This window comes from Phaethon aethereus (assembly GCF_964289735.1).
Source record: "Phaethon aethereus genome assembly, chromosome: 7".
Taxonomy (NCBI): Eukaryota; Metazoa; Chordata; class Aves; order Phaethontiformes; family Phaethontidae; genus Phaethon; species Phaethon aethereus.
The window spans coordinates 11,468,650-11,493,621 of NC_138583.1; the positions used below are offsets into that span (position 1 = coordinate 11,468,650).

General features: G+C 41.3%; 2 protein-coding genes across 2 annotated transcripts in view; one reads left to right on the forward strand and one right to left on the reverse strand.

The window, feature by feature from the left end:
- Positions 1-1,761: 1,761 nt before the first annotated feature.
- LOC309407133 (mitochondrial import inner membrane translocase subunit Tim23) lies at positions 1,762-20,402 on the reverse strand (the record flags this gene model as incomplete). The annotated part of the gene is made up of 7 exons (XM_082002586.1): positions 1,762-1,877; positions 10,900-11,010; positions 13,629-13,687; positions 16,170-16,254; positions 16,481-16,574; positions 19,669-19,727; positions 20,306-20,402. 7 exons carry the CDS (start codon positions 20,400-20,402, stop codon positions 1,762-1,764), a joined length of 621 nt encoding a protein of 206 aa, XP_081858712.1.
- Positions 20,403-20,851: 449 nt separating this feature from the next.
- Positions 20,852-24,972, forward strand: part of PARG (poly(ADP-ribose) glycohydrolase) — a gene marked incomplete at its 5' end in the record, with an annotated part of 70,798 nt that continues 66,677 nt past the window's right edge. Inside the window, 2 exons of the mRNA XM_082002239.1 lie at positions 20,852-21,026; positions 24,150-24,216. Coding sequence (XP_081858365.1) covers positions 20,852-21,026; positions 24,150-24,216 — 242 coding nt within the window. The remainder of the gene's footprint in view (positions 21,027-24,149; positions 24,217-24,972) is intronic.

The window sequence follows — 24,972 nt, forward strand, 5'->3', positions numbered from 1 at the left end:
ATGCGTTTTCCTGATGTCCCACCCAACAGTGCTGTGCAGCTGGTGCCTATGTCACCTTCCTGCAGCCTGTGAGAAGGACAGTTTCTTTGGTGGCACGGCCCTCAAAAAATGCATGCTGGGAGGTCCAGCTCTTACACCACAGCAGTAATGGCCCACTGTCTTTTAGCCCACTAAAAGACAGCAGAACATAAGGCTTAACAAGAAACAGCATTTACAAAGCAGGTGAGAAAAGACCTGTTCTCTTTCCTTTATGGTACATCTAGTTAAGTGCTGGCATATAGCATCTGCTGTGTATCTAAGCAAAGCTAATAATTGGGTTCAACTGTGAAGCCTTGTTAGCTAGAGCACTTGCTCCATAAAAACCTAGTCTCAGTAGTCATTATCTCCTAAAGAGGCTTCTCAGCAAAGTTGCGTTTCTCATCAGAGGAAGGTAAGAGCTACTACCTTCCCTCTATTGCTTTTTTGAAGTTTCTGTTTTGTTGTGCAACAGTTATCAAGAGCTGTTTAAATAGGGAGAGCTCAAAGTAAATTCTTTGTTTTGCATTAAGTTGTCTACCGAGCAGCAAGTTTCTCATTTTTCCCTTGCCCTGCCTTTCTGCTGTCTCAGACCTGTTTAATTATTTAAAAACTTAAGGAATGAGATGTTACACAGTAACTCTGATTACTGAACTAATTCACAATTTACTGTTTAATTTATCTGCAAACAATGCTTGGTACATGGTTTAATTTTAACACCAAAGAAGGTGAAGGTTCATCGCACTTCTTCATTCTGCCGATAACCTGCAAACATTATTTTTTGGGGGAAAAAGCTTGTCACTGATTAAAAATAAGCAATGAGAAGAGTATTTATATTGCTTGGTTTCTAGCTGTTGGCTAAACGAGTTCCAAGATCCTGGAGCACCCAAGTGTTCTGATGATCCAGTGGCAGCTGTTCTGCCACAGCAGCTGTACCTCATCCAGAAACCACCAGTTCCTTATTTATTAGAGCACATAAGGGGATGGAGTCAAGCCCTGGTATGCCTCACCACTACCTCGCATCAGGAGACAATCAGCCTGTTAGTTCATTTCCCCTCACCCCCTAGGTCCCCCAGGATTTTATCACATCAGTCCCTCAAAACAAAACTGTAAATAAGAGTTGCTGGATGTGGCACATCTTTGCCTTACCAGCAGTAGGAACAGCAATGCATACAGACGGTGTTGCGGAAGTACCACCCGTTTTATTAATGAAGATGTTCCTTTTTACCGCTTACCCTGTGCTGCCAGAATAACAAGCCGTGCTCTGTGCCAGCTGCTACGGAAGGCTCCTGCTGGCTCCAGCTGCCCAGGAGCTGGCTGCCTGGGCGATGTGCGTTGAAAGACTGCAGTGAATAGCTCTATGGACACAGACTTTATTACGCAGCGCTATCGTTGTAGTAGGCGCAACCGAGCAACCTGGTCGTGCAGCAGGTACAGCTATGGGACTTGAGCATGCCTCATAGCTCTGGCCCAGGGCTAGCTGGTGAGCGTGTCAGGGAGACTCTATCTCGGTGGCCACTCTGCTCACTTGTGGGTCCAACAAATATTGCCGCCTCTCCAGCAACTAGCTGGCAGGAAGGAAAGGGCCAGTTCAGCTATGTGGTGTCAAGAGGTTCCTCCCAGCATAGCTTCCTTCGGTTTCACGCTAATTGTAAATAAAATAGGAAGGGGCACCAGACAGATCTCGCAACTGATTTGATTGGTGACTATGCAAGTGTGTCCTCCGTCCAGCGCTGGCTGCCCTGCTCAGAGGGACTGCCGGGTTATAGAGCCCTTCATGTGCTCCCAGTTGTTATAGAGAGCGTAGAGGCCAGTAAGTGTCAGACCTGCAATACCACCTCGTGCTATCCCACGCACTCCACCTGAAAAAGAGAAACAGATTAAAAGCCATTAAAGTTATGTCCAAGGAAATGGTCAGCTACAGCAACTCCCAAGCAGCTGTTCAAATCCAGAGGCATCTTAATCCAACACAGTTTTTCTTTGAGTAACCTTCTAAAGTGTACCTGTGCTAATTCCACCCTCCCCAAAAAACCTGCTGCCAGGCTCAAGAAAGGTCATTCCTGATCCTGACGCTAATTCTGCTGGTATGACTTCCTCTCAAACTATGTTTGCACTACTGCCCGAGTGAACCACTACAGAACACTTGAAGCAAAGATGGCTTTTCCCAAGTCCTACTTTACCTATTCCATCTGTCTTCAGCACAGGTGTTTACAGACAGATATGATCTTTTCCTGCTTTAAGAACTTCTCTGATTAGGATTTTGGATGAGGAATAATAATAATGTCTGTATGTTATGGTAACTAGGTTTGGGGGGAAGGAGAAAGTATGGGAGCAAAATAAGTGAACACAACAGCAGCTGATCTGGACTTGACCTTGGGTGCCACAGATTCATGAGGGTCATCATGCAGCACATCACTGCTTTTGTCTCTTTGGAATTTTAAAACTTTTTGGAAAAAAAAAAGTATATGAAACCAATCAACTGGCAAGAATTTACTAGGGCATACACTGAACAACTTTCTTTATTCTTACTATTACTAATCTTCAAAATTGTAATCGTATTGCAATGGCAAAAATTGAGTCATGCAGGTGATTAAAAAAAAATTTTTTTTTAACTGCCTCCTCAAAACTTGAAGCTCCTGCAAGTTGTGAAGGTAAAAATACAGTGCAAGTTTGGCTACTACTGGCAGCCAGCACACGTGGCTGGAGCTGGGAGTCATATGGCATTACAAACCCAATTCCACCCATGTGAGGGTTGTGGTGTACAGGGGCAGAAGTAGAGACTTCTGTTTCTTTTACTAAACAGCAGAATGTTTCTATTTCTCAATAGGAGAAAGTGCCTTGGGAAAGCTCCCAGTATGTACTGTAAATGCACAGGAACACCTGAGAGTATGGTCCTCACCACTAGGAAAATTTCATAGAATTTGATTCTGCAATGTTTATCAATCCCAGCTGAAGCAAGTTAGATAATGTGTACAGTATATAGAACAAGGCCAATTTCACCTTACAGCTTGATAAAACCTGCCTGCTTTATTGGTAAAACTGATAGTGGAATTCAGGTTCCTCAAACTTGAAAAGAAATGCATCTCAGTAATCGGTGGTGGATTTTTTTTTTCCCCCCATCATGGGTCATAAAGTTGTCTCACTTAGGCTTGTGCATTTAGGCTTGTACTGGGGCAAAAAGCTGTTGGCGTCATCTAGACTGAGACTGCATTACCTGTGCTACAAGATTAAATGGATATCATTGGAGTTGTTAAACCTACTTGCATTGCCCAGGCACGTAACTAAACCAAGAAGCTGCAGAAGTGATAGCAGAAGTTGGACTTTGTACTGGAGATCATGTCTAGCCATAGTTTCTAGAAGTTTCATTGCCAGATTAGCTGTGATGATTCACGTTTTTTTGGGATGTAAGTCCAACTGAGTTCACTGCCCTACAAGAACTCAACAGCTCTAAGGAAAGACACACACCATTTATGCACCTACGTGCCTAAATCAGGATTTAGGAACATGAATGTAGACTTCTATTTTTAATAATTCGTCCTGAGGTTTTTTCACAACAAGCTTTTCATATGAAGGGGCTGCAGCTGGGTACACAGAACTAACCATGTGCAAGCAGCTTCTGGCAAAAAGCCACAGGTGAAATTTAAAGGACACTTTGTGCAAAACAAATATTTGAGATAGTCTGTAAAAATACTAACTCCTCATTACTTTTGGGAAAATGAATAAAATGTTAGAGCCTCATTTTTCTGCTGTTCACATTAGGAAGCAATTGCTCAGAGATGGAACCCCCAAACAGGGCTCCTAACCATTCTGGTGTACGGGGAAATGCACGAAACGTGGAACATCTTCATAGAACACAACACAGTACAGAGTTATGACTATTCCTGCAGACTCTTCCCTCAGCCCCTGTGTTCAATTCCTCTGCCTCCTTAAAATCCTATTCTCCCCATGGAAGAAAGGTAGGTTGAAAGCTGATCAAGCCTGGTTCCAGATTCTGTCAAGTCAGGATTGTACAAGAAAGGAATCTTCTTTAATTTGGATAGCTGAGCCACTTTCTAGCATCCATGCAGACTTGGACACAGTGCTGCTAAGATGTACTGCTCCTAACACAAAAAACGTTGTTAATGTTTTCCTGTGCTGAGGTCAGCCAGGTGAAGATGGCAGCTCTGAATCCACTTACAAAGTGTCAACCATCAGGCCTAAAGCAGTCTGTAGGTCTTGCAGACAGCTCAAGGACTTTGCTGAAGATGTTTCAGTGGAAGCTTGTTTCATGAACGGGAACTAAACTTGTGCAGTTGGTATAGGTGCATTACTGAGTGAGTCAGAAAAAAATCCAAGAAGAAAACATGTCAGAAATGTTTCTTACCAGGTTCCCTATGCCTCTGCTATAAAACTTAACCAGCAATTTGTTTTGTAGCAGTTGCACTTGGTTTCTGAGCTATCCGCAGTAATTACAAAAAAGCGAAAGAAAAAACTTTCCTTTCCCTAAATGGTTAGATTTGCATTTGAGTAAATACCTCCAGGTCTGTGGCAGACTTCAAACAGTAATGCACTGTAGAATGCAGACCAGTTGCTGGGCAGAAAATGTTAAGACCTCTGAGAAGATTACATTGTTTAAAAAAAAAAAAAAAAAATTCCACTCCCATCCCAGCTGTGTTTGCATGATAGAACATGTTCCCACCCCTCCTCTGCAGTCACTCTCTGCAAGCTTCTGATACCAAGTCTGCCTTGACAAACCCTGCTAGAAATATGGTCGTAAGCCTCTAATCTTGCATGTCTGAGTAAGATAACTTGAAGTTCCAGCTGACAGACGTTTCTGAAAGCAGGTATTTTGAGATCAGGCAACTTGCACAATAGCTGAGAAGCTGCTATGGGCTTCCAAAGATACATCTGATGCTGTCTAAATGAGAATTTGGTTCTCTGTTTGGCTTTAGCTGCTGCACCCTTTCACCACAGAGTATTGTCCATCTTCTACGCACTTAAAATAGGTTTCAGAGCACACTATGCAATGACACACAGCATCCTAATAGCACAGCTTTGCATTTCTTCATGGCATGATCCACTCCTAACACTGAATTGGACTCGTATAGTAGGTAAAGCCAGTACCTGTATTTCATAACGAGGGCAAAATCTTCCATTCAGGACCTTGCTGTCTATATTTTCAGAATGTGTTACTACACTATCCTGGGATAGTTCTGGGGATCTTTAAAGCAAGAACCATCCAAGAGCAAACATCAGAAATATTTTAACTGAAAACCCCAATGCACGTATTTATGCCAAGCAAAAGAAGTGTAATAGACTGGAAGACAAAAAACTAATCACAATTTGTCTCAGATATTCAGAATGCAAACAGTTTCTCCTCCTTCAGGGCTTCCAGGAACAAAAATATTTTAAGATGTTTTCAAGAACTTGACTTTTCAAATGTACAAGGCAACCTCAGTTTTGCTCCAAATTCAAGCACAGTGGTAGCTAACCAGATTCTCTGAACCATCAGGCAGACAATTGTTTTGTGGGTGGTCTTATGTCAGTAGAAAATGTGAACAGTTTCCTCCTCCTGCTCCCCAGGGGTCATTTTATGAAATCTTGTAAGTGTGGATGAAGTCTGTGGGTACAGAAATTACTGAAGAAACTGATAAACTTCTTTTCTGGAAACAAGATACATTCCAGAAAAGCATGTTCTGCTTACATACTGCTGCAGCTAAGACAGTATTGTGGTTAAAATACAGAAACAACAAAGCTTGAAACAGGGAAATCTTCCTGTGGTGTGAAGGCTAAATTAGAAAAACGGTAAGAACTTACGATTTAATTTACAAGTATTAAAGCTATTGAAATTACTTTGCAAACATTAAAATCCCTATTTTCTCACGGAGTGAAAGCAGCAGCACCTGACTGACAGGACACTACTTCAGCTACTCTAAATGGCAGCAAGAAGCCTGCAAACCCCTGCAGCACTGAGAACTTAGTTCACTGTTTCTTCTGCTTTGCAGAGCTGGGCAGAAGGCAGCGCTGCTCTCAGTGGCCACACGTATTCTTAAGACATTAGCCTTCAAGTAACAAAGCTAGCTATCACCTGTAGCGCCTGCTTGTACTTTGCCCTTAGCTTTCTTATTTCAGACCCGAAAGAAAATCCTTTCATTAAGCACCATTTGATTAATAGTCCCGTAGACTTGCTATGATAAAAGCAGGTTTTAACAGAGATTCTTAATTTCTAAAATGCCTGACAACCCTGAACTTCAAAGTTCACAAGCAAGTTCTTTACTTGCTTTTCCCCAAATAATGCAGAAAACTAAGATATTCCAGAGCCATACCTGCAGCAGTCTACAAAAAGCTCCTCCTTTCCCCCTCCCCACCAAACAAAAACAGGAAAAAAAACCAACCCTGTCTGGCCCAAAGGAAAACACAGATTGAGCCCAAAGGAAAGAGGCTTTTATAGCTCAAGAATTAGTTAGCTAACACAAGTGCCCTGAACTCCTACCCACTGAATGTCACAAAACTGATCTTTAGCTCTGGCCAGACTTTACTGCTAGCAATAAAACATTTAGCCCTTCTTAATGAATTCATAATGTATTGACTTTCAGGGTTGTGTTCTGAGGTCTTGAAATGACAACTACTCCCTTCAGCTATTGCTAGCATGCAATTCCCTTCTCTTCAGATGCACACCATTTTATACCAGATAATGTAACATCTATTGTGCAAAAGGCATGAGATGCTCTATCTAGTATCAGGTTCCTACTGCACAGAAGTACAATAAACAAAATAATTTAGTTTGTCCAAAGCATTATTCTTTTTCCTGCTTCCCCCAACCTCCAAAGGCAAAAAGAAATTAAGAAAAAGAACATCTACAACCTGTGTAACCCTCAGATAAAAGGTAAAGGTTATTTAACTTTTTTTGCTTACTGAAGTCTCTGTCGGGAATTTCAATGAGAAATTAATGGCTGTTATACTGTGTCAGACCAAAGTCCCACCTAGCCCAGTATCTTTTTTCTGAGTGATCAATCTTGCATGCTTGAGGAGGAACATAAGATCCTCAGCCAGCTGCACCTTTGACATGATGACTGGAACCACGTGCATTTCCATGGCGGGAGGGAATAATAGTGACATAGTGCACAATGACAATCGTCTTTTTGATTTTTGCTACTTTCAGACACTAATACAATTACGAGGAAACAAACTGAAGATGCTTAATTTAGAAAAGAGGTTGAAAATGCATGCAAGAGGGCTAATGATTTGTTTTAAGCTCTGTTAGTATTTGCGCTTTGTAACTTTTACCAGAAAAAGACTTGGCATAACAGATCTTAATTTCTGCCTTTGCTTGAAGTTGAAGAATAAAGAATAGTATTTTATTAAATGGAAAAGCCATCCTCGTGGACTTAGGATAGCAGACTCCCTTTTAGCAAAACTCAAACAGGCTTGGCTAAGTTGCAACAACATTTCTACTACAGATACCGCTGGCAAAGGAACACAAAGAGTTTTCTTTCATCTGTTTCTCAACTTCTACCCAGAACATCCAGTTTAAGTTGTGAACTCAAAACACACCTTCCATAAAGTTGCAAGTCTCGTGTAACAAGTTAATACTGTACTCATATTGCTACATTTGGGCTAAAATCTAGTAAGTGATCTTGGTATTAAATTTCATTTCAAATAAATGTGAAAGCTAGAGATCGCTTTGGTCAAAGGGATCAACTAGTATGCTGTTTCAAAGCTCCTCAAATCAGTTTTGCTTTCAAACTCAACTCAGCATCTGTTAACCTAAGCCATACAGCGTGCTAAGACAGATTCCAGCTAACAACTAACAGTATCTGACTCACTCCAAGGAGGACTATCAGAAGTCTTGGGGACTTACTGCCTTAGTCACTTGCAATGGGGAACTTTCAGTGATTAAGGCCACTTCCAGTGAGCAGAGTAGGGCTGAACTTCCACAGCTCTCACTTGCAGACTTTTTAATCTTCTTAGGCACAAGCTGTGCGTTAAGTAGCCTTGCACACTGCTCACAATCTAATGGTTTTGGAATGTGGGTATTTTGGAAAGCCTTTTTTTTTTATTGCTGGCATTTTGGTAATGATTAACACCTCTACAAGGACAAATTGTGAAAACTGGGACCAGTTTTGGGCAGCAAATCTCAGCCTTCAAAAAGTCTTCTCACTACTTTTTTTTCTTGTCCACTAAACCGCCTCAGCAAAAGCTTAATCATTTGTTTCAGAAATTCAATCTAGGCTTTGTAATGTACACAAGAGTATTTTTCAGTGCAGTGGGGTTGCTGATGTTATTTTTCCATAAGTAAGTGCTATATTTAAAGATGAACCAGAAAGTCGTAACAATAAACTTGCCATACTTTTACAGTTTCTTCTTAAATACGTTCCTGATCTCTTTACAAAACAGGAATGATGGAAGTGAGAAACCTGAGTGTTTGAACAGCACTGCATCCAACTTTGTATCCACCCTTTGTGGATTACAGAACAGCCTTGATTTGAAATGGTGTATCTGTGGGAGCTCCCAGCTGACACTAAAATACAGGGATTTATAACAGACATGTTGTGACGGCTTTCAAATTTTCTTTTTTTAATGCCAACACAACATGGCATTCTGTGTAACGCAGGAAATTATAATAATCTTGATATGTCACAGAGGTGAACTGATCATTTGCATATGGTTTAAATATTAAAAATTTTTAAGGTAAATATATATTGATGCTGGGTAAAGGTGTAACTTAGAGGGAAGCTTTACCATACAGAATTGGGAAGGGCATTCAGGGGTAAGGTGACAGGAGAGGAAGCATTGGAGAAGTGGCAGGAGGGACAGAGCATGAAAGAAAAAAAAAAAAAAGGAAAATAAGACTGGAATTAAATTTTTCAGATGTATTATCTTTTTCACTTACAGAACTAATCCTTCACTTCTAAGGTCCATTGTACCACTCAAAGCTCCTGTATATGGTGAAAAATGTTTCTTTGGTGTTTCTGTGCACTACAGTTCATAAGTACAACACATTCTTGAAATACAATACTGTTACGAATAGAGACTTATTCACTACATTTACCTTTATCAGTGTTACTGTTAGCTCAGCAGATCTTATGTTACAAAACAAAAGCCCCACTGTGCTCTGGTAAGAAAATTTTTTGTAGTCTCAGATGACTGTGCATGTGACTGGAGTAGTTATCCATGGTTGCACTGTGCCAGAAAAAAAAGATTACACATAATGCCAGCTTTATACTTCTGAAGGGGGAAGCTTCTGCTGGAATGTAAGATGGCAGTTCTTCTTAATGATAACTTCCTGCAGAAAATATTATACTTCTATACTGCTACCCTATCCAGCTGTTGTTGGCAATCTGGCATATCACTCATGAAATCCCAAAAAAGTAATTGATTACAAGAGAGCCATGTGCTGTTGCAAGATTAAGTGCATAAGCTTGTATTTATGAAGGCTGCTCAAGACAGTTATTTCTGGTTTCAGTTAGTCTAGGCCAACAGGAAAGTAAGACTTCTCAAAACGTTTTGCCTCATATATAAAGCTGGCCTTCAGGAACACTTCTAAGATGCTGGGGCTCAGTGACATATGTGAAAGTACATAGACTAATTCTAGAATTATCTCCTCAGTAAAACACACGTGAATCGTATAGACAAAACTTTATTGAGGTACTTAAAACTTTTTTCCTGTGGTAATGTCAACCTGTGGTACCTAGTAGCCCTCAAAAGAAAATAAAAAGATAATCCCTCCAGTTGTTGAGCTTGGAGTACGTGTTAACAGGCATTTTGCTGATGAAGCTCAGACCCTCTGTTCTGCAAACAATTCAGTATGCATCAGCAAACTAACCTTAAATCCACACTGTTCTCAAATAACGTTGTTTGTTGGTTTTGATCACTATGCAAAGACTAGAGTCCTACCATAAAACAACAGTTTCACAAACAGCTAAGTAACAACTTTATAAATATTAGTTTCTTTATGCATGGTTTAGTGATGTGAATATGTAAAACAAGTTTACCAAAATCTTTTGTCTTAAGGAAAAAAAAAAAATCTGTGTTAAATTTGAATTCCTGATTTGCACCTTCTTGGGAGTGAATTTTTTATTGACCCTGATTTGGAAAGAAATTTTGTCTTACGCTCTACTTAGGATTGTACTGGATGAATACCACTGTTTCATGTATGCTTAGAGAAGGTAATCTCATCTTAATATTTCTGGTTATTGTTGCTTAATCTCAGAAGTAGACAGCATCAATTAAAACTTTTCCTGTTTGGCATAAAAAATTAATTTCAACAGCTGAAAAAAGACACTTAGCTGCACTGCATCTATCAGATAACTGAGCCCTATTAGTTCAATATCCCCTAACCTACACATTGTTTTTCACACAGCTATGACTTACCTAAGGAAAAGTTGTACTTACAAAAATATTAAAAAAAAAAAAAATCCAGATGAATTAAATTGGATTCTTTCCAACTCGGACTAATAGGACTAACAATAACCATGAGAGCCAAACTATGTCTGTTATACATATATACTGACTAAACACTCACAATTTTTACTCAGATTTATAGTGAGATTGTATAAAATACATACCCAGCTCATTCTTAGCCATGTTTTTCAGGTATAGCAGGAATAAAACAAATAGTCTCTCAAGTCCATGAATGGATGCAGGTAAATGGGAACTACCTTTCAAAGTGAAAGCAGGAGGAAGCAACACACAACACAGCTTAACTGTTTCAAGATGAAACTCCCTACAAGTGGTTCATGTGCTAGTACCTAGAGCTGCAAAAAACTACATTCTAGTTCTGTGTTCCTAGTGTAACATTTTTACACTGTCAATTTTCAGAGCAGGACAGTAGTTAGTAAAAGTAATGAGAATTCTGGGATAAAGCACAAGAAGAGGAAAATTAGACACATTTTGCTACTCTACCAGTGCTTTTGTACAGCATTCCTGTCAAGGTTCCAGCAGCTATGGTGTTCAGGTCATCTTCTGCACCTCGTGTTTTTTCAATGATGACTCCGAACGCACTGTAAAGAAGAGCTGGGAAAGAAAAACATATTAAAAAAACCTCGAGTTAAAAGTCCTGTTCTCTGAGATTCAAGGCTTAGAATCCAGCCTCAATGTAACTACTTAGACTACACTTCCGAAGCTCAGATTTTCGGTTTATTTAAAGAGGGGAATCCTCTGCCAAATCCTGTTTTTGGTGGTTTTTTTACAGACCTATTTCTATTTGACTGATAATTTTTCTTTCTCTAGCTATAGTTTGGTTGTAAAGTAGCATTCTTCATGACATCTAGTACTGCCTCAAGACATGATAAGTATGTGACAGAAAACACTGACTGAAGCTTAAGCTCATTTTGCTAGTTCAAATTTGTTTAAAAAAAACGTTTGAGGGTTTAACTTTGTACTGGCAGGCTTTATACTGTCTTCTGTGAATGCCATGAAACTACACGCAGCAACACTTTCTATGTAGCAGAGAAAATTGTTGCCCACGTGTGACCGAGATGAAATGCAAGTTAAGTGCAGCATTCCGGTCATGTTATCAAGGGCCGGAGTATAGTGGGCTACATTTGTCTCATAAATGACTATTAGACTGCTTGGGACTTGACATTTCACAGCTGCTTCACCTCTGTCTGCATATGAAAACCTTGTCCCCAAAGGGCTTTTGCTTTGGGAGAACTTTGGGGACTGTCCTGGAAAGGATTAGAAAGAGAAATGCATGGGCTCTTAGTATGGATGCATATATAATCTCTGTATTTTGATGAAGGGAGAAGGCACCCCCGTCCTTGCTTCTCATGATATTTCAAAGAACAGTAGAATATGTCATAATTTTCAAGTGATAAAGACATCATACCACTTTAACTCGTCCCTTGTCATCCAAGAATTTAAAATCTTTACTTCTGCTAAAAAGCATGTAAATCCTTCATAAGCAACTGTATTAATGTCAATGAGTTGAACAGTAGAATCTTTCCCCATTCGGCATAGGCAATAGCATTCTACCTTGTCCTTAGTAGCATGTAGTATTAACAAAGAGGGGAAGGAAAGGCTAAATTCAACAACATTTTTTAACAATAGTTTTAACACAGACCTTGCTACCTCTGTTCAGGAACAGAATAACAAAAATTGTGAGTACTGACAAAAGGAATCTCCGAGGTACAGAAATGCTGCACAAGTGAAATAAGATGCAAAAATACTTCAGCTCCTTGAAAAGAACTTCTCTGGTAGCTAGAACAAGGCAGAGCTATACCAAATCCCAAAATACCAAGTTCTGCTTCACTCAGTGACTTGGGAGACCATATTTTATAAGAAAAATAACAACTTGTTACCGGAATGCACAAACATTTTCTGGAGTAATCTTTCTTCAAACACAGCTGAAAAAATCTGTTAATGTGTCACTGAACCTGGAACCTTGAACTGCAGTGTGCCTGCATCTCAGTTTTCAGACATGTTTTGATGAGATTTGGAATAGAAAATAAGGAAAAAAAATCCCACAACACCAAAAAATCAAAAAACCAATACCCCACAAAACTCACAATATGCATCTCACGAAAAGTGCCATTCTCACCATAGTTCAGAATCCCATCTCTAACCATAGCTTCTACATTATGCCTTAAAAGCTGATATCTGAGTTAAAAGGCAAGCTAATCTACTCTTTAGAAATAAGACTGAGATATAAAATGTAATAAATGCAACTTAGCCCATGCTTTGATACATTTCTCAAAATTCAAATATGTGGAAGCTGGGTTATAACATGATGTAATCTCTGTTTTAAATAATTGCTAATTTCTCTTATTACCACTTTGTGGGGTAATGAGTTCATTAATCTTCAAAATAATTTCATCAGTTTTGGATTTCTCCTTTCAAAGTAGTTGAGCACTCTTTGCTTTTTTAAGATTGCAGAGGGCAGAAGCTGAAGAGCTTGCATTCTCTAGGGTGTTAGTTATTCTACTGACTTCTATGAAACCATTTGAATGTTTTTCTGAGGCAACTGATATGATTTTACTTCCTGCCCCTCTCCCCCACCAAACCTCACTTCACAGCAGTTTTTCTCCTATATCAGGCTTTTGATCACTTTATTTTCTCTTTTTTCTAACCCGTATTAGTTACAAGCAACATTTAGATTTAAAGTGGATGGTATCAAATGTGATTTTTCTAGCTAAGCTACTGTCATGAGAGGATAGATCTTCGTAGTCACTATCACATTTCTTCTACAGATAAACATTTTGTTGACTCCTTAACTGGAAACAGATATCTGGCAGTTGCTCACATGACCACTGAGTGTCTTCTTAGGTTATTGAAGTTATTTCAGAAGTATTCAATTACATTTTTTGCCTTAAGTTGTGAATTGACTGAAATTTATTAACAAGTAAGCATTACCTACAATTTTCAGTTATTCCTGTTATTCCACAGCTAGAGTTCTTGTTTGTAATATACTAAATATTTTGGGGTTTAATTACAGGCATTTGGCTACCTATGCTTGAAAACCTATTTTAGCCTTTAATTTCCTTTTCAATGTCTACTGAAATGCCCTCATGTCCTAAAGAAAAAAACCTGCAGTTTTTCCTGATGGATTTCATATTGAAAATTTAAAGAATACACTTTCCCATCAAACAGTTATGTCTTTAAATTGTTTTCCCTACAAAATAAAGTTTACTTACCCAGAGATCCCAGAGTGTTAGCCCATAACGCTCCTTGCCTTGTCACCATATTTAGAATTCTGTAAAGGTGTTTAAAAGTATTAAAACCTTTAGCGCTCTATTTACACTGAGGGAGTGTTTATGACAGTAGGTGTAATATGCATATACATTTGATTAATAACGCCGGAATAATGAACCAAAAGCCCTTCAAAACAAAACAGTTAAGGAAAAGCACACAGCTTGGTGTTGTGCATAACCTCCTCTATCATGCATACTATAAATAGTAATGCATGCAATACTGAAGGCAAATATTTAGTCCTGTCAAATCTTAAGAAAATTCTTCTTTCTTTTCAAGTCAAACTTGCAGCTTAACAGGAATCCAATCTCTTCCCTTCAAATAATCTTCTAGCCCAAGTTGATAAATGTTCTTTTCTAGCCCAAATGATAAATGTGGTGACTACACACAGCTAGTGAGAATGACTGATGCACTTATGCTGACTTAACCAGGTAAAAAAGTTCCAAGAAAGCTAGAGTGCTCTTCTAGAAGGTGCAAGCAATACAGGGACAATCTGTCAGGGAGCATGGTGATGCCTGAACAAATGGCACAGGTATTAAAAGCAAGTCAGGAAGAGAAGAGGCAATCTTTTGCACTTCCATTTGTCAAACTTAGCACTCAGCAAAAATGCCAAGTATTTTTGTATGAGTATGAGTATTTCTGTATGCCTCCGGACTAGCACTAAAGAGGGAAAACAAGTCTTTAGTGCACTCTCAGGGAAGCACAATGCCACTTCTTTTTGGTATACACTGTCTTCAGAAGCAGCAGCCAGAAGAAATGACTGATATTTATCTCCCAGCAGTGTAACACTATCACAGGCACAGTACTGCTCTGGACAGCTGACTACCGCTGGAACACAGTTTATCATTTAAAGCAATGGAAGTGTCACACATTATGTTCCTTCTGATTTGAGTTCATTTCCCACTACTTCTCCTTTTTTGTAATTTTCATTAGGACACACAGGCCATTATTGAATATGGTTAAGAAATGAACTAAACAATAATGGAAAACTTCATTTTTAAACAAGTGAAAAAAAGCCTAGAAGCAAGGGTATTGTCAGTCTCCTCCTAATTACAACCCCACCTCCTTTTTGTTAACATTACATCAACTCTGAGAAAATTCATAATTTAATAACCATGACATATTATGATATCTGACAGGTGATTAATAGCAAAATTTAAAGTCATTAAAAAAAAAACCTGTGTGTACATTAAGGCTAAATGAAGGAAATGTAGCTAGGCAAGTCTCTTCCCTGCATCTGATTAGGAAAACATGGAAGGAACTTAATACAGTGTTTCAAGATGATGACCTTCAACAGGCCTCCTCCCTTGAAGAGCACGGATTAACAGCAGTGCGTGCAGACTGCCACCTGCTGGGATCGACCCATCAGTTTGCCCTTAACAACATGTTTTTGTCTGGCTCGGTCCATTCCAAATACATAAAATACAATTTTGTTCATCTAGAACACTATGGAAGAGTCATAATTATAGCAGGGAATTTGGTTCTGTATCTAATTCTAGAGATGGTAAAGAAGGGGATGAAGAATACAGAAACAGAATTTAAAAAGGAGCAGAGCCAGTACAAACTGTATTAGGAAATATTAAATTCCTCCTCTCAAATTCCTGTTTTCCAGAGTATTGTGCAACTGAAAATGGTTTCCCCCAGTTACTTCACTTCTCTAGTTTCTTATGTCTCCTTCACAGGCACTTAAGTTTTCTTATACTTATGTCTAAACCACTGATAATACTAGGAGAAGCATACTGCAGGGAAAAAAGTGTTCTTATCTTTACTCTGTTCTTTCAAACAATCAGGTAAGATGAAAACATGGGAATGCCAGGGGTGTTTGTGGATGCTGTGATCCAGAACAACTTCCAGAGAGATGTGGAGTCTCCTTCTCTGGAGATCTTCAAAACCTAACTGGATGTGTTCCTGTCCAACCTGCCCTAGGTGATCCTGCCCTGGCAGGAGGGCTGGACCAAATGATCTTCAGAGGTCCCTTCCAACCTCTATGATTCTGTGATTCCACTGTGCAACACCTGCTCAGCAGCACACCCCTATGTCATCCCTAATGCAAAGCTAGGCAGGCCCAGCTTCTGCATTTTAATCTCTTCCTGGTTTTCGAAAGTTTGGGAAAGAAGAGAGAACTTGCTCTCAGATAAGTGACAGAAAAAATAGGTCAAACCAAACTGTGCTGCTCTAGGAATATTTCAACATATAAAACCACTGTTTTGACTTTGAAGTAGATTTCTAGTAAGTATCATAGTAGTAATTTATTCTCAAATATTTAAGGTAAGTCAGAGGACATACCAATTGTCACTAAACAAAAAGCTTGACCTGAACATCATTATAACATTTTATAACTTGATGAAGACAAACAATGACCCTCATTTGTCCCCACTAAAACCACAAAAATACTTATTTTTACAGTATATGCAGATCTAACTTTGTACAAGCTGGAAGAAACAACTCTGTCACAAAGGTGTATTTTTTTGAGATTAAATACTTACTGTACATTTCTAGGTTTTGACCATGCCATATTCTGCGTCTCCTTCAAGCCAAGTCGCAAACCATTCAGTGCACCAAGTGCTGCCCCTATTTAGCATAACATAAGTTATTACTTTTTAAGAAGAAGAAAAAGGAGCAAAAAGAACAATACTAGATGCAAATAATAAGAATAGACTTCAGTGTACAGACTGAAGTCAAATAGCTGTTTATCTAAGACTAGACTGCAGAACAAGACATTTACAATCTTGTCCATTACTGTAGTACATAGGTGTTACCTGGACAGCTGGGAAAAGTGAAAAACACAACCACCTACCTGTCATACAACATCCTCCAATGGTAAAAAAAGCGAGCTCAAATCTGCCTCTAGTTTTGTTGGCTCCTGTGGGCAAGATAAACTCATCTGTATCCTGGAGGAAAACAAAACAAACATACACTTTTGTATTTTGCAAGTGTACCTGCTTCAAAATGTAGGCCCTATTAAAATTTTTTCTTTAATCCATACATGAGCTAAAGAAAAAACATACAACCAGTGTTTCTGGAAAATTGCCTACACTAGCATGGAGATGGAATATACTACTTGTATACTTTAATAAATACCTTAAAAAGATAAACTAAGAGCTTTTTTTACTCTCCTAGCTGTCCTAAGTTTTTATGAGTTACATCAGGCAGCCAAGGAACTCATATTGCATGGGTTGTTGAGTTTGTTTCTTACTTTTTTAATGACTACTTGCTTAATTATTATATCTTGCAGCAGGCAATGCAAGACACTGCCCTCTCAAAACCTTCCTGTTGTCTGATTATGCATCACTGTTTCCTCGGTGAGCAACCTATACTGATGCAATAATGCATTAATGTTTCCCACTACTCTGACACTAAAGAAAAACAGCCTTTGTATCAAAAAAAGTATTCCCTTGCACTGAAATAAATGACCTATTTTAAAGACATGAAAAAAGCAAGGAATACATTCAAAACCAGTGATGATTTGGTGTGAAATATGTAGGGTTGGTAGTTTTTTACTTGTGCATCTTTCTCCCACAGGGATAGACTTGGTCTAAAAAGATGAACAGCCAGTGAAACAGTCTGATAACTAGCATATGTATAGAGATAAGGTCAGCCAAAGCACTTTTTCAATATGAGACATTGATAAAATGCACACGTGTTGGTAAGGTGCTAGAGCAGTAAGATTTCTCTTTTTACTTCTGTGCTTTCCAGTCATAGTATTATTCAACCCCTGTTTAATTGATATATGACCATGACAACTGCAGGCTCAAGTAATTGCATTCTAAGGGGTTTTCTTAGTCCATACTTGGCACTGAACAGGGATGGCAATACAGAAAAGATACACAGCTTCTATAATTGTGAATACTTTATCAATAAACTGAACTTATAATATGGTTTCTATCTTCCCTGTAACTTGATATTCAGTGTGTATGCTAGTTTAACAATTTCTTACAGTTTTCAAACCAAAAAGTCAGGATGAAGTAATCACTGTCTGTATGTAACCTGTACATTTCTATAGAGACAACAACCTAGGAAGCCCATCCTCTAGTTTCTGACAAAGGCTGTCATGCTATTTTATAATGGATATCTGCTGAAGGTAACAAAAGCATTGCAGAAAACACATTGTTTTGTGCCTGCATTAATGGACTACCAAAGAAAGTGGGTTTTAAAGTCATGAGTACCACTGTAGCATTTGTTATTATGGGAAAGATAGGATCAAAATGTAAGGTTCTCAACGATAAGGCTGACTTGCCCTCTGCATTCTGAAAGCAAATGGATGGTCTTTAAATACAGGAGACCCCCACCCCTCCATGCACACCTTCACAGTCAACCCAATTTTAAAAGCTAATAATTAAAGTTCTTGTCTTTTAAAATATTAGCTACATCTTTTTCTTTGAATTTTTAGGATCACAGCATGGTTAAGGTTGCATGGGACCTGCGGAGACTGTTAAGTGCAATCCCCCTGCTCAAAGCAGGGTCAGCTAGGGCTGGTTGCTCAGGGCTGTACCCCAGTATTGTGCATCTGCAAGGATGGAGACCCTACAGCTTGTCTGGGCAACTTGTTCAAGTAAAAAAGTTTTTCTTCACATTTAAATGGAATTCCCTTTTGTTTCAATGTACTTGCTAGTACTAAGCACAAAAAGCAGTGAAGTGTTAAAACACAAACTGTAGCCTCTAGTGTTACGTCAAAAGGTATTTTTAGAACTGTTTTAGAAGTTACTCATGGCACTAATGCCAATACCTTCTTTTTTTTCAAAGCAAGCTTAAAAAAAAAAACAAACAACAAACTATTAGTACACACACACACTTTGTTCCAAAACCTCTGTTATACCATTTTTAACATGAACATGTTCCCAGATATATGCTTACTAACTAAAGAAGACAACTGTAGAGAGTATTTTTGGAAGAGGTCTATATAATCACTTAGCATCTTTTTGACCACTCAACAATAGCAGGCAAGATAATCATGCTAGTGAATCCACTTCAAACAGAGGCAGATGCAATGTTTTCTACCATTACGGGAATATTATGTTGTAATCTTGACTATAACAGCTTCTAGTGAAAGAGAAATATAAAAAACAGCCCGCAGAACTGAATTCAGAGCTTTCCACTTACAAAAGCAGCAGTGACCCAGTGTACCATGAAACAAGAGACACACAGATTAGCAGATACTATACAACTGTTGACCTTCAGTGCTAATTCTGCAAAATTTAATGTTCTCAGATAATATAAGCTATATTTAAAAATACATAGAAAATATTAACTAAATAAAATCATTAAGACATGCCTCCCTATTGGATTAACATAAGCCTTTTCAGCCACAGTTAACATTGCTGAGAAAGAAAAACATTATAGAATTTTAAATTATTTTATTTTCTTTATGGTGGCCTACAGGCCATAATGTTATGTTAACAAAAATTAAGCTGTGTAAGCATGACAGCTACATTATTCTGTAGAATAAACCAGAAAGCTTTACTTCATGATGGTTTCCCTTCAGCTAGGAAATAACATGAGGAAAGTGGTGTGAAATTTGCTGCTGCTGCTACAATGACAAAGCCTGCATCAGGTATGGGGTTTGGCTGAACACCTTTGTAATGTGATCGAACTCATCACAGTACAGAAAGCTAATCCATCAAAAGAGTGGGGAGTTTCTGGCTGCTCTTAATGACTGAAGGGGCTTAGTGGAGGGTGTGACAAATGCCAGAACATGTGCAAGGGCACGTTGGAGATGTATGCCTCCGAGTAGGGAGGGAGACCTCCTCTTTTCAATAGTGGCAGGCTTATATTACCACAACAGTCTTACTTGTCCTCTATATTAAAAGTGGTTTTCTCCTCCTAGATAACATGGCATCGCATGAAAAAATCGTTCCTTTCAACTGTTCATCAGTTCAAGACTTCAGTACACACTGCACAGCACTGCAGGAATTTTGAGGTCTTCACATATCACCATATAAACAATGGAATCGAGTTCAACATGATAAAAACAAGCCACCTTCTCACCTGTACTAGATACCTGGGATCCAAGTTTAAATACGGGGACAAAGGGCTCATTCCTGTTACTGAAAGGAAAAAAAAAGAACATTTTAACACCAATTTCCCTAGTAACAATTTCACATCCAGCGAGTTAAAGGGGGCAGACCGAGCACATGGCAGCAGTGAAAATCCTGCCGTTAAGTTGCACAATTGATTAAAACACAACACCGACAGGCAAACCCCCGTTTTCAGGCCGCGCCACGGGAGCAGCACGGATGGGACGGGCACACCGCCTCTGTAACCCGTGCCCGTCGCAACACGCTGCCAGCGCCGTGGGACGGGCCGGCTGTAGCGGAAGCCGTCCCTTCCCCGCTCCCCGTCGGCTTCCCGCGGGCGAGGCGGCTGGCTCGGCCTCAGCCCGTTGCCGGCGCGGCCCCTCAGCCGCCCCGCTCGGCCGGACCGGCCCTCCCCCCAGGCCCCGCCATGTTGATTTCCGAGAGCGGCGCCGCCACCCCCGGGCCCGCAGCGATCGGCCATCGGCTGCCCGGCCCTGCCCCGCCGACGCGAAACGGATACCAGCCCCCCCCCGCCCAGCCCCGCCACCCGGGCCGCGGGCGGGAGCCGCCGCAGGCCTCGCCAGTCACCCCTGCGCGCAGGTACTCACGCGGCACCCCGGCCAGGTCGGCGTGGGAGTACCCTACCCCGCCGGCGCCGAAGAGGCCGCCGAGACCCGTGCCCTTGGAGTTGCCGCCGCCCTCCATGGCGCCGCCGGGCCCCGCGCCCGCCGCCTGCCGCCCGCAGCAGCAACGACCTCCGCGCGCCGCCGTAAAGCGCTCCTCGCGCCACACTGCTTTCCGGCCCGCGCGCCCGCTATCGGCGGGGGGAGGAGCGCGGTCGCCATGGTGAGAGGGGTGAGGCGGGCGGGGAGCCATTTTGCTGCGAGCGGCGGCAACCCACGGCCCCCCTCGTTGGACGCGGCTCGGTCTTGGCCCCGGCCCCGGCCCCGGCCCCGCCGCTCCTTGCGCGCCTCCCGCCGAGGGGGCGGCCGGCGGGACGAGTCCGGCGCCGCGGGCTGGAGGATGCGGAGGGGTAGAGCCGCCGCCGCATCGTCGCGCCGTCCCCGCGGGGCGGCTGCCGCCTGGCCCCGGCAGCCGCTGGCGGGCCCGCGCGGCTGAGGCGCGCTGGGCGGGCGGAGGCGGGCCCGCCGAGGATGAGTGCGGGCTGCGGGCGGGATCCCCCTCCGAAGAGAGCCCGGCCGAGCACCGCCAGCCCCGGCGGCGGCTCCCAGGGACAGCGGCCGCCGCCGCTCGGTCCTCGCCAGGAGGTGCCCGGGGGCAGCAGCAGCTGCGGCGGCGGCAGCCCCGCCACCGCCGTGGGGAACAAAGGTTTGTACCGGCCGGGGCTGTGCCCTCCCCGGAGCAGGGGGAGCGACCGGGCTGGCGCTGGGCGCGGAAGGGTGCTCGCCGGTGTTTCTCCCCCCGCCCTTCGGCGGCTTGGGCGGTTTCGGGGTTCCGGGGGACGGCTCTGCCTGCAAAGCCTGGGCCGTGCCGAACTTGCCTAAGCCGGGCCGGAGCACTCCTCGGCGGTCCGCGCCGCCCCGTCCTGGCGCCACTGGGCCCGCGCGAGCTGCGGCCGCGCCTGCGGATGGCGGGAGGAGGCGGCTGGGGCGGGCCAGGGGCTCCGCCGAGGCGCCGTGTCCCTCTCGGCTGCTTATTGCATTTCTGCTCTGCTGCTGTTCGCGTGATACGTCGACGGGAGGGCAGCGTTAAAGGGTGAGAGGCCGCTGGTGCCGGTGCACGTAGCCTCCCTGGAGGTGGGCTGTGTGGTTGAATCGTCTCTAATTTCGCTTCCCGCAGCGAGCGTGTGCCGTGTGCCCGAGCCCGGTGGCGTGGGGCAGCGCGCGTTGCTTCCCTTTGAAGACGGCTTTGGGTATGGGATCGTTATCCTGGCTTTGTGCCTGATTCTTTACAAACTTTCAGTAACAGTGCAACCATCCAAGCGAGGTTTCTCGCTTGCCGCAAGAGAAATGACAGTCAGTGGGGGGATGTGCCAGGCTATCGCGGCAGGGAGAGCAGAGGTTAGTGACAGGAACCCACGTGGGCATGTGGCTGCAGGCCTGGGGCGCTGCTGGTCGGGTGGGGTGCTCCCCCTCCTGGGTGGCAAAGCTGCGTTGAGAAAGCTCCCACACGGCTTCCTTAGGTTACTTTTATTTGGAGCTAATGCCGTCAAAATAGTATTTTCATGTGCATTAAAGTACCAATTTCAGGAATAGAAGGGAAATGAGGGAAGAAAAAAAAAATCAAACAGATTTGCTATGGTCTTCTGTTGATGAGTTAAATCTCAGTAATGAGTAACTGAGAGGCAACTTTGACTAGATAATATTTTGACCTTGTATGTATGCATTCCTACAGAATGATAAACAAGAATTTTCTAAAAATTATTTTTTTTTCCTCAGTGGCAGATTCTGAGGAATGGTTTGTTTTATGGGAATGATTTGGGGAATCCTGAATAGAAATTGAGAGACCACTTTCATAAAAAAATTACACCAAAGTCTGTTTTTATTATCTACACTGAATGTAAGCATATGTTGTCTTTTTGTTGCCTTGTATGTTTTTATCACCTTATCTGTAGCAAAAAGAGATGCTAGTAGTATTAAATAAAAATTTTATGTTTGTTATAGGGCTTAAATGGCTAGTCAGATGTGAAAGTTCAGACCAAAGCCATTCTGTTCTGTTCTGATGCTGCTGCTATCATTTCTGTTTAGTATGCTCATGAATAAGTATTCCTTCCTCAACACAAGTTTATACCTTGAGAGGTAGTCAGCCGCCTTTGGAGAGCCTTATTCATACCATGTTTTAACATGTCTCTTCAGGTTTTTTTTCTGGCTGCTTCTTTACCCTTTCCTGTAGGCAATTTGTGTTAACACTTCAAATATAAGCTGGTGAAATTTGGTAAACAGAATTACTAATACACTTCAGTTTTAGCGAGTCTTTAGAAAAAAAAAATGTTTATAAACCTGTTATTTTTGTCTGAGTGGGGTGAAGCTCAGCATTTGTTTAACAATTAAATAGCTGAGTATGGCACAGGTATACTTGTGCTTTTAATGTATGTATGGCTTGGCGATACTCCATGGTGACCTAGTCATGTGTTGCAAATTTTGCATTATTGTTTGAGCTGTTTCAGAAGAACTTAAAATTATTTAAATAGTTTCTGGAGATTATTGTTTCATTCTTGAAATTCTATACTTTTGATGGTGGATATTTGATAACCAGCTGTGGAAAAGTGTTCAAGGCCTTGAATGTTAGGGAGAGCGTTTATGAAACAATGTCTCTTAAGTTACCTATGGCCTAAGCTACACCTATGCTACAAGTTACACAACCTCCATTTGCAGTAAAATGCTGAGTCTTTCAGTAGTGACTATTAATCAGAAGAGCCAGATCTGCTGTACTGGTTTTTAAGTTCTGCAAAACTACTGCTGCAATAGGGGAACTACAAATTTTACCTACCCAGTTGAAAGCAGTGAGTAAATGCCTTGCACAGTCAGCAGTGTCCGGTAGATAACTTCTCTTGGCAAATGGAAAAGAAAGGGGACTGAAACCAATTGCCAGATTTTCAGAATTACATCTAAACAACAAAACTAAACCAATAAACCCTTCTTATACTAATGAAGATTACTTTCCAGTTGTGAAATAACTGCTTTGAGTTTTTCTTCCCTATTCCCCTCCTCGAGTCTCTACCATAATTAATTTGTGTGCTGCTGTTCTAGGGAAAGCTTGGCTGAACTGCAACATCACAGAGATAAGACTGATCACATTTAGTGGAGCGGTGTTGTTGGTAGTAAATCTGAAAAAAATGTGTCCTTCACGTTTTGCTGTCTAGGGGAGTAAGCATTGATAGGCTTTACAAATTGTTTATGGATGGAGGGGAAGAAATAGCCCTTTTCTCAGCACTTGTCACTTCTAATCTGTACAATCTTTATATAAAGTCTCATGTTTCACTGTGTGCTACATAGAAATAATGTTCTCAGCTGGGTCTTCTAAGATACCTAGTTGTTAGTTTTGTTTGTTTGTTTTAAGTTATGCCATGTTGCCTCTTCATTCCAAAATTCAGCAGAAGTCTTTCAGGGCTCACTGTGGTGGTGGTAGTAATTAAAGGTGATAATGAGAGCTCAAGTTCAAGTTGCCTTTTTTTACTTTTAACTCTAGAGATTCACTCTGATTTTTTTTAACTGTATTAAAAAATGTTGGATTAAAAAACCCCACCACATACCAATCCTGGTATTTATAAAAATTATTACAGAACCTACAGCTGCTGACTGATACAAATTAAATATTGCATCACATGTAGTTTTAATAGTGTTAGTGTCTGGATGCTCTCTGTAGTAGAGATGATAACGAGGACTTGAGACGTTTTTATCTTCCTTCAGTACAAGTTATCATATTCATATGCAATCATGGTGCAGTTCTATCATCTTTCATCTAATAATGTAGTGAACTATGTTTTTTCAGTTTGTAAACAACGAACGATTACCACTTGGTTGGAGAATAAAGGACCCAAGACAACTGAATCCAAAAGGTAAAATCCAAAAAAAAATTCAAAAGTTGTGTTCTTTGAGCCCATCTGTGGGGAAGTAAAAGTGCAGGTTGCCAGTACAGGTAGCTACTGAACAAAAGGCAACCCCATTTCTGCTGCTTTCCTTACCTTGGCACGTCCTCTTGAGTATAACTAACTGACAGACTTTCACTACAAAAAGCGAACTAGTCCCCCACTCCTCACTCCTAAGCCCCCAATCCCAAACTTTTTGCTGTCTTAGCTTCCAGAAGCACCTCACTGTTTAGGTGAATAAATACTGTTGGTCTTGCAGAGAAGAAAGATGGGAACCTGCAGCAAGGGAAGGCAAAGCAGGAGTGCCGCTTCCAGTGGCAGCCAACCACTAGATCGAGTTAGTTGTAATATCAGACTGTGTCCTTAGTCAACATCTCCACTTTTATTTTTGTTTAACATAGGGCAATAACAGTTAGAGCGTTTGGCTGATGTTCCTGCATTCAACTCACAGTTCTGCTGTTAACGGATAAAAGTCTGGTTTTGTTTGTCTCATTGGACTGTGATTGTAGTATAAGCATTGCAACTTGATTTAATTTGGACCAGAATTTACAGGTGTTCAAATGTGCATTCAGGTTATTCTCTGAAAGATGTTATAAAAGTTTTGCTACTGAATGATTTTTTGCTAATGTAGTCTGGGAGTGATGTTTGCAAGGCAATGTTAAAATTGAACTCCTAAGAGTTTAACTGCCTGGTGCAGAGGAATGTCAGCTATTACTTTTCTATAAT